Source organism: Helianthus annuus, chromosome 6, assembly GCF_002127325.2.
Source record: "Helianthus annuus cultivar XRQ/B chromosome 6, HanXRQr2.0-SUNRISE, whole genome shotgun sequence".
Classification (NCBI taxonomy): domain Eukaryota; kingdom Viridiplantae; phylum Streptophyta; class Magnoliopsida; order Asterales; family Asteraceae; genus Helianthus; species Helianthus annuus.
The window spans coordinates 85,701,881-85,711,281 of record NC_035438.2 but is presented as its reverse complement, the minus strand read 5'-3'; the positions used below and the strand labels follow the sequence as shown (position 1 = coordinate 85,711,281).

At 37.6% G+C, this 9,401-nt stretch overlaps 1 protein-coding gene across 8 annotated transcripts; it reads right to left on the bottom strand.

The window, feature by feature from the left end:
- Positions 1–1,273: 1,273 nt before the first annotated feature.
- LOC110915395 (nuclear pore complex protein NUP98A) lies at positions 1,274–6,014 on the bottom strand. Of its 8 annotated transcripts, none has more exons than XM_035974677.1 (8): positions 5,860–6,014; positions 5,195–5,320; positions 4,276–4,479; positions 3,018–4,140; positions 2,792–2,930; positions 2,574–2,684; positions 2,329–2,491; positions 1,274–1,945 (listed from the first exon to the last, which is right to left on the bottom strand). In XM_035974677.1, the coding sequence occupies exons 1-8, from the start codon at positions 5,882–5,884 to the stop codon at positions 1,452–1,454; spliced, it is 2,385 nt and encodes a 794-aa protein (XP_035830570.1). In that variant the 5' UTR covers positions 5,885–6,014; the 3' UTR covers positions 1,274–1,451. The 8 variants fall into 8 exon arrangements, with proteins under 8 accessions (XP_035830570.1, XP_022015770.1, XP_035830572.1 ...); XM_022160078.2 differs by having other exon boundaries at positions 3,018–4,137; XM_035974679.1 differs by having other exon boundaries at positions 5,195–5,254; positions 5,860–5,988.
- Positions 6,015–9,401: the final 3,387 nt, after the last annotated feature.

Genomic DNA, 9,401 nt, shown 5'->3' with positions numbered 1-9,401 from the left:
TGGTGGCTCATTGCTAGTCGTCACACGCCTAACAGGGACACTCCCTAGGTGGTAATTTGGGGGTGTGACATGTTAAGCTTGACGTAGACTACCAACAGGCCCTTGAGTACTTAAGTATCTCTCTTCCAGACTTTGATATTGGTGGTTTCTCTAATATGGACACCCCCCCCCCAAAAAAGCCACAAAAAACTTTGGCGAATGCCCTATTTGACAAAATCGCTCGGAGTCTGGGAGAAACATTCGATTTGTCCCCGCCAGAAGGCGGTGATTGAGTGCTTGAAAGACCCCCATGCGCAAGATTTTTTTACTGTTATCCCGATCGAGGGGCTGGGGCAATGCATATCGGCTGTTGAGTATAGGGCTATCCTCAAATACCGGCTGACGATCCCTATGTATTCAGAAGATGAAACCTGCCCAATTTGTCGTAAAGCCTGCATGGATAAATACGGGGAGCATGCTATTCATTGTAAGGAGCTCCCTGGTTTTAAATATCGGCACGACTGTGTGAGAGATGTTTTGGGGGACATCTTGAGGAGAGCGGGGATTTCCGCCAAGAAGGAGGCCCCTGTGAATTTCCTTACAGATCCGATGGAAGGGAGATCTACATTGAGACCAGCGGATCTGCTTGTCTTTGGTTGGGCAGGAGGGAAACATGCTTGTGTGGATCTCACAGGAGTCTCCCCCTTAGCTGGTTTAAGGGAAAGCGGGTTTGTAGCAGGACAAGCTATAAGGAAAGCGGAATCTAAAAAGGTGGATAAACACGCTAAAGCATGTGCTGATAACCAACATGCATTTGTCCCCTTCGCCTTCGACACCTTTGGCCCCCTAGCTCCAGAAGCTATCCGTTTGTTAACTAGGGTCCAAAAGGTTGTCCACAGCAGTTGCTCATCAACAGGGGGGCAGGGTTAATAGGCTAGGGTTTGCTATTCAGAAAGGGGTAGCGGCGCAGCTTGTTGCTCGCTTACCTACGATATTGATGTAACTCGGCCAATATTTTATATATAAATAATATACTTATTATTTATTTAAAAAAAAAAAAAAGCTTACATTTTTTAATCTTCTCATTCATATACTAAAATTTTTAAACGTGTTCGTGCTTTCATTTATAAATTTTTATTTTGTATGGTTCGTAAGAGGCATCCGCTACGAAGTAAGTATGATGGTTTCATTGGTTTGGACGGATTAGATTAGTAATAATCAATGATATGGTTTGAGAAATGCCCGATTAATAAAACTTGTTTCGGCCAACCGCCAGATACTTTAGAAGATGAAAAAACACAAAAATATACGATTTATTAATGAATGAAAACGTTATAACATTTTCATTCACGCAACTGTTAACAAGTACAAAACAAATCTTCAAACTGTAAACCACATTAAACACAACTTCAAGGTAGAAATCAAATTAATCCTATATTAGCCCACCAAAGAAACAAACTGTATTATTCACTTTAGAAGTGCTTGACTCTAAATTTCCATTCTCCTTCAACTGGATCATACGACATAAACTCAGCACCTTGTGCCGCCACCTTCTTCTTTAGCATCTCTGTGTATTTATTGATCTTTGACCCGTCCGTGTGCTGCATTCCAGTCTTTTTATCGAAGCATTTGATGTTAAGAAGCGTAATCTCAGCTTCTTTGTTAAGGCCTTCACCAACCGGAGGTTTCTTGCTGTCATCCATGTACACAATCACCTCTCGGTTATTAAACTGGACAACAGTTTCTATATCAACCTTTCTCACGTCCGTTTCCCCTAAGAACTTGATACTGCCATATCCATGACGCCCAACCACAAAGTCCTTCACACGCCTGCAAAATCCTGGCTCGGCCCTTTCTTTCGCTTCTAACTCGGAAATTTGAGGGTGTGTGTAGTAGTCAGGTTGTTGAAGTTTTGCTGGTACATCAAGGACTGTTGTGAACAATTGTTTCTCTTCAGTTGGATCATCTGGAAAAAAAAAAAAAGTTAACTATGATTATAAAAGTAAATATTATTTATCATCAAAATGTGTTTAATATAACAGCTAAAGTTTTTAAACTGGATATCCCGTATTGAATGATTTATGTATGATGATAAATTATATTATCACAATATATATTTAATTTAAAAAACCATTAAAAGGTATTCAGCATGGAAAATACTTTGGGTGACTCTCAACCTTGTCAACCCATTTGACCCGCTTCCATTTTAGCTACTTTGACACGTTGGAGACTAAATACAACCCAATTTAGGCAGATGATTCTAATATGCTACCTCTAATGTCTACTTTAGTCGAGTAAGATACCAAAAAATAAGCAGGTGAGGTATATGAAACACGTTTAAGGAATTACCTCTTTGATTCTCATATGTGCTACCAGATAATTTTTCTTCATGAACGTTCTGCATCGTAGCGGTATGTTGCCACTTTTCAGGACAGACCACCAATGCCCTTGGATTCTCCCTTGGAATATATGTAGCAACCGGTATCTCCTTGGTGTCACTAAAATATGGTATCTGAAAAAACAATGAAAATATGCAATTACGTGCATAGTTTAACATGATTTGAAGGAAAATTCTAACTTTGTAACATTCTCACCTTTGGAGCATTTGATTTTGGTTCATACTTCCGAACTGGCAGCTTGATTCTTCCAGACAGATGCCTAGTAGTCAACATGGAATATTTGACCGGAGCAGGCTTGTCTTTAACCTGTGAGAATACATTGTTCAAGTATTGATCTTGGGAACTTGTGATAACATGGTATGTCAAATATCGAATACCACAAGATCACTAAATCGTGTTTATGATATACTTACACGTAAGCTGGATATCCCGTATTGAATTGGCTGTTTAGATTGAGAACCGTCAACAATCATATGAGGTTTTGGAGGAAGTGTTCCAAATGGACTTGCAACAGGTGACGACTTTTCCATGTTTGTAACCAGAGACGAAGACCTGTAAACAAAGAACCATGAGCCAAACAAGTCAACAACATAAACATTGAAACATGATGCAGCATGTTTAGATTGAGGAAGAGCTTACATTTGACCAACAACTCCTGTTGTCCCATTACAATTCTGAGCTGGACTCAATCCAGAGCTCACAGGTGAAACCGAAATACAGTTAGCAGCTGCTGTTATGGTGGGCCTAACAGGCCCATTAATTGGAGTTGTCCAGAAAGCATTTAGAGAAGATGGTGTGCTATTTACAACCCCCGTGAATGCAGGAAATGCGGGACTCGAGGAAGACGTATGAGTGGATAGTGAAGTCGAGGGGTTTGTAAAGGGATTATGATTCCAAGGTGAAAGTGACACTGATGATGCAGTAAAGGCTGCAGAGGTAAAGCCAGTGGTAGAGGGTGCAGAAGTAAATGGGTTGAATGAGTTTGAAGGAGCAGATGTGGCAGTGGTTGCAGAAGCTGAAAACTGAAGGGGCGATGAAGTGAATGCAGGAAATGCAGGACTCGAGGAAGACGTATGAGTGGATAGTGAAGTGCAGGGGTTTGTAAAGGGATTATGATTCAATGGTGAAAGTGACACTGATGATGCAGTAGAGGCTGCAGAGGTAAAGCCAGTTCCTGGAGCAAAAGGGTTATGAACAGTGGTAGAGGCTGCAGAAGTAAATGGGTTGAACGAGTTTGAAGGAGCAGATGTGGCAGTGGTTGCAGAAGCTGAAAATTGAATCGGCGGTGAAGTGAATGCAGGAAATGCGGAAGACGTATGAGTGGATAGTGAAGTGAAGGGGTTTGTAAAGGGATTATGATTCAAAGGTGATGATGCAGTAGAGGCTGCAGAGATAAAGCCAGTTCCCTGAGCAAAAGGATTACGAACAGTGGTAGAGGCTGCAGAGGTAAATGGGTTGAATGAGTTTGAAGGAGCAGATGTAACAGTGGTTGCAGAAGGTGAAAATTGAAGTGGCGGCGGTGAAGTGAATATGGAGCCAGGATCCTTCCAGGTGGTCGTCTCCATGAATCCTGAAAAAGGTGAAAATTGAATGGGCTGTGAAGTGAATGTGGGGCCAGGATAGTTCCAGGTAGACATGGGACGGTCTAGGTTAGGTTTCACTGGTAGAGAAAAAATTGAAGCTGTTCCTGGTGATGCTGTAGAAAAACTAACAGCAGGTGATGTCGACTTTACTGCTGAAGAACTTAAGCCAAGCCCACCTGCTTTAACACATAAAAATTAGATGAAAGTGTCCACACTTTAACCCAACATTTTAAACAAAATATGAAGTCTTAAATAAAAAATATCTGAAACATGATATAGTAAATGAATCACTAATCGAGACTCGGTCATTATACCTTTTCCAGGGAAGTTGTAATCTTCTGACCTTAGTTCTTCATGACTTTTAGCTTCGTAAGCAGGCATGGCAGAAATTGATACAAGTTTCTCGGGGCTAAATGTAGCGTCAGCAGTTGTTTTGTAAGCTGCTATTCTGCTTCCTCTTTCTTGGCCACTGAGATGTGACCGTTCACATTTAAATGTTAATCCTGTAGTGTGAGGTCCTGCAAAACCGTGTACAATACAGCAAAACACCACAACCAGTATACATTAAAACATGAAATCTGAAACAACTCGCGCTCTGTAGGATTTGAACCTACGAAATTGGGTTTTAAAGACCCATATTCTACCGAGCTAAATTAAGAGCGCTTTTGAGTTAGGTAGACTCTATCAATTCTCCAACCCTTTTTATCCGGTTTCTCTACTCTTGAACAATATATACACACACACACACAGTTTGTTATAGGAATGAGAGATAAAGCACAAAAACAATTAAAAAGACACCAGTTAAAAAAAACTAGTTACTAAATGCTAAGTCACAAGATAATACTCATATATGCAAATGAACATTAAACAGTGTGTGTGCAGGCTAGGGATGATGTTTTTGACATGAATAAATAAACGGGTCGCGTTTGGATTCGTATATTCAGCTTGGCAACCCGTAGTCCTTCAACCTGCCAACCCAACACGATTGGCATCCATAATGTAGAGATGCAGTTAGTAACATCTATACTTCCAGCTCATATAGCACCATGATCAACTTTATGCACGTAGAGTTATCTAATCAGTCGATGCCAATGGCTTACTCATCAAAGCAACGTTTACAAGACAAGCAGGCAGAGCACTGCAACTTCACATCACACATCAAATATGTAATCACCAAAGATATAAAGTCTTGTATGAATTCTTTAAGTTCCTTAAAAGCATGAAAGAAAATACCATTCACCAAATTCGAAGATGACGGGCCAAGAGTGTTGAATGAAGAAAATCCTAAAGCACCTGCTGATGAAGGCAAAGGGTGGCCAAATGTTAAGGTTGACATTCCACCAGTGCTTGAATTTGAGGCTATTGCAAGAAATAAAAGGAAAGGGATATTATAACAAGACACCTAATATAGAAGTAAGAAAAAATTTACAAAAATCCGATCATGTTGCGAACAGGGGCGCAACTTAAGTAGGGCGGGAGGGGGCGGCCGACCCCCCGAACTTTTCGCTCAGTAGTGGAGAGTATGTAGTTTTCGTATAGAAATTTTTGGGTATATTTCGACCCCCGGTTCTATAGAAATTTTTTGGTATATACATTTTCAACCCCCGTCGGAAATCTCAAGCTTCGCTACTGGTTGCGAACCGCCAAATTTCGTAATTTTGGTTTATTACCTTTCACATACAACAACTCATAATTCTTTGGTTTGATTTAGCATAAGTTAGGGTTTGACAACAGAAAAGATAATCACAGAAACCTACTAAAACAAATGAAATTGCGTTGTTTTTGATCAAAACAAACGACGCAGTTAACCAATAATGTTTAAAACAAATGAGATTCGATGAAAATTATAAGCAATGTGGCACAAGTCAGAGGAAAATTGGAGAAAACAACTAACTTACCTGCAGTTGTTGAGGAAAACATCATCGAATCGAAATCACCGTCGAATCAAATGTGATTTTTATGTGTAAATTCTTCGATTGACGTTGATGAACAGGAACGTTCGTGTGTTTATATTATATATACTGTTTCCCGCGTTAATTGGCGAGTAGCTTTGATCTCAGGCTATGCGTTAGTTTTGTCATCCATAGCGTACGGTTAAAGCTACGCTTCTTTCTTTCTTTTTTTTTTTTACTAATTTAAGGACAACTAGTTGATTTTCCGTCCGCACGTTGTAGCGGGACCCGATAACTACAAAAGACGTGTCAACAACGGCACTCAGATACCGATATCAAAACGTAAATAAAAATGACATGGTAAGGATAGTCACTACGTCCTAAAAAAACGATTTTAAATAACTTAATATATAATAATAGGACCCACATATTGGAAATTCGGTTGTTTTCAGTTCAGTTATTACGGTGCTAACACGTTAAAATATGGATGAGCTCGGTACCGGTAACGCCACTGAAAGTACCGATCCGGAAACTCATCGAAAATAGGTACCGGCACCGAAAATGCTCGGTATAATACGGTATGATATTTAAAGGTAAAAATCAATAAATACAGGTATGGTGCTAGACCGGTGTCGAACCGAAAGTAACGATTCTGAAAACGCCAAATTGGTACCGAAACTGATTTGGTATAGTAAATTTGGTACCGATACGATACCGGTTTGATTACAGGATTTGCTCAACAATATTCTAAATATCCAAGTTAATTTTGCATGTTACAATTCATTTATTACATAAAAAGACAAAAAAGAAAGCAAAATAAGTTGTTGTGTATATAAAATCTCATTTAAACGAAATATAGTTTACTTACTGTGTGTATGAAAAGTAATCTAAACGGTGCAATTAATTGCATTGTTGCGTTGCTACAGGATTTGATAAACTCGGTACCAACCGGTACCGAAAATACCGTTACCGAAATTCCCAAAAGTGGGTACCGGTACCGAATATACCTGGTACGGTTCGGTTCGGTATCAGTTGGTATTGGTATGACACCGGTATTTGAGGGTAAAAACCGGTGAATACCAGTGCCGAACCGGTACCAAAAATACACCGCTTTGATAAATTTGGTACCAGTACAGGTACCCGATACCATTTGCTCATCTATTAGTTTCCATTTCTAATTCTAATATATATGTTACTGTTCATTCAATTGTAAATTTAGGTATAAAAAATACACCGATTTAATAAATTTGATAACAGTACAAGTACCCGATACCATTTGCTCATCTATTAGTTTCCATTTTTAATTCTAATATATATGTTAGTGTTCATTCAATTGTAAATTTAATATATAGGTAATTGTTCTTGTTATAGATGTTTTTTTTTAATAACTAGAATTACGACCCACCGCAATGCGGCGGGGATTCTTTAGTTATAACTAAGTCGATTTAGGACGCGCACGTCATGTTAAACCTGTCAAACAGGAAAAAAAACAGACGATGTAAAAACGTTCACCCACACACGCACATTGCGTCGTGTTAACTCGCAAAATTTAGAACGAAACGTAAAAACGTTAAACCAAAGATGCACGTTGCGATGTGTTAAGTCACAAAATTTAGAACGAAGCATAAAGCGAAAAATTTGTGGAAAATGAAAACTATAAAGGACCAAAGTTGAAAGTAAAAAAACTTGTGAGAATAGATTGTAAAGATAAAAGTTTTGTGTTAAAAGTAAACAAAACAAATAGTTTTGGGTTAAAAGTAATTTATGAAATACTTTTGGGGGTGAAAAGTAAAAAAATCAATTTTGTTTTGAAAAAACCCCAAAGCCAAGGTTACAACAACAATATGCATAACCATTTTTTCTTTGAAAAACCCTCAAAACCAAGATTACAACACATAAGTAAAAAAATCAAAGTAGTTAAATCGCAAAAGATGAAAACTTTTGAATTAGAAGTGAAAAATCAAATTAATCAAAGGGGTTAAATTGTATAAGATGGAAACTTTTGAATTAGAAGTGAAAAATAAATTTAATCAAAGGGGTTAAATTAACAAAGATTAAAACTATAAACTTAAATTATCAAAGATTAAAACTTTAAGATTAAAAAGGAAACAAAGATTAAAACTTTAAACTTATATTGTCAAAATAAAAACTTGAAGGTTAAAAGAGAAAATTTCATTTTTTTTTTTTTGAAAAGCACCCAAAGCCAAGGGTACAACTACCCTTAGCCTAAAGTGGTTGCTTTATAATAAGGTTTTAATAACTGATTTTATAAATTCCAAATTTGACTTGTTATAGGTGTCATTATTTTTTTTTTAATATAACCGATTTGATAAATTCCAATTCCACATAAGGTACCATAATCTTATCTTACTATATAATAAAAGAAACCATTTTAGGGACACTTGTCATCATATTAGGCTATTTCTTATAGATAATTATTACTTTAATTTAATATCTTCTAATTAATTAATTAATTAAAATAACCCTCCTACTAAATATTATTAGTTTAATATCTTATGGATAATTATTATTTAGTTTAATCTCCCTCTCATTTTCTCATTTATAATATTATTTATTTGAATCTATACTATATAAATATAATAAAATAAACCATTTTGTTAATTATATTTGAACGTTTTGTTAAAATTAACTAATATTGTTTTTCATTTATATATTTACGGAGTTTTAAATAAAGGGTTATGTCACACCCCCAAAATCCACACGCGGAGTATCACCGCTTGGAAGCGTGACTGACCAGGATCAAGCCACCAATCATATTGAACATAGCATTTAAATAATAAAAGTATTCATTACAACCCATCACAATATAACTGGTGTTCAATAAAAACATAATTTAAGTAACGGAAGCATAAGTATGTAAACCCAAAGTAAATCATAAGTTCAAATGTTTAAACGTTTAACATGGCATCCTCGATCCATGTCCCACAACGACCTGCTCCTCCTTGTGCAAGCTCCATATGTACCTAAGGTCCTGCAAGGCATGCAGCAGAGAGTCAACAACTAGTTGAGCGAGTTCACAGTTGGTTGTTCAGTTATAGTTATCGTATTGTAAGCAGTATGTCAGTTTTGTAACCATGTATCGTATATAATTGTATCGCGGCCCTCTAGGCATGTTTGCGAAGATTAGTGGGGGTTTCCCATATATTCTAGACTAGGTATATTTGTATCGCGGCCACCCGGCATGTGTGCGAAGTTTAGTGTATAGTTCGCGGCCTTCCTAGGCATGTGTGCGAAGATTAGTCATATTATCGCGGCCAACCCTGGCGTGTATGCGAAGATCAGTTCTATATGTATCACTAGTCTAGTAGTATCTTATCAATAACCTTCTTCACCCGAGGATCATATCACTAATTTCCATTATCTAGGTAAGTACAAGTAAATAATCAAATCCCATTCCCACCCTGGGAACCCCATGCCTTGGCTGTGTGAACTCACCTTGGTTTGCTCTGCAGGTATTTCACTTGTTAAAATTCTTCAGTCAATCACGTCCTATTATAGTTACCATGTTTCGTTAGGTTCTTATTCGG

What these genes read in the sequence shown, in the direction of transcription:
- LOC110915395 (XM_035974677.1), bottom strand. Translation starts at nt 5,884, where the DNA reads ATGATGTTTTCCTCAACAACTGCAG. An exon ending in TTACAACTTCCCTGGAAAAG is followed by an intron (nt 4,141 to 4,275) that starts GTATAATGACCG and finishes TATGTGTTAAAG; the next exon opens with CAGGTGGGCTTGGCTTAAGT. An exon ending in ACAGGAGTTGTTGGTCAAAT is followed by an intron (nt 2,931 to 3,017) that starts GTAAGCTCTTCC and finishes CTTTGTTTACAG; the next exon opens with GTCTTCGTCTCTGGTTACAA.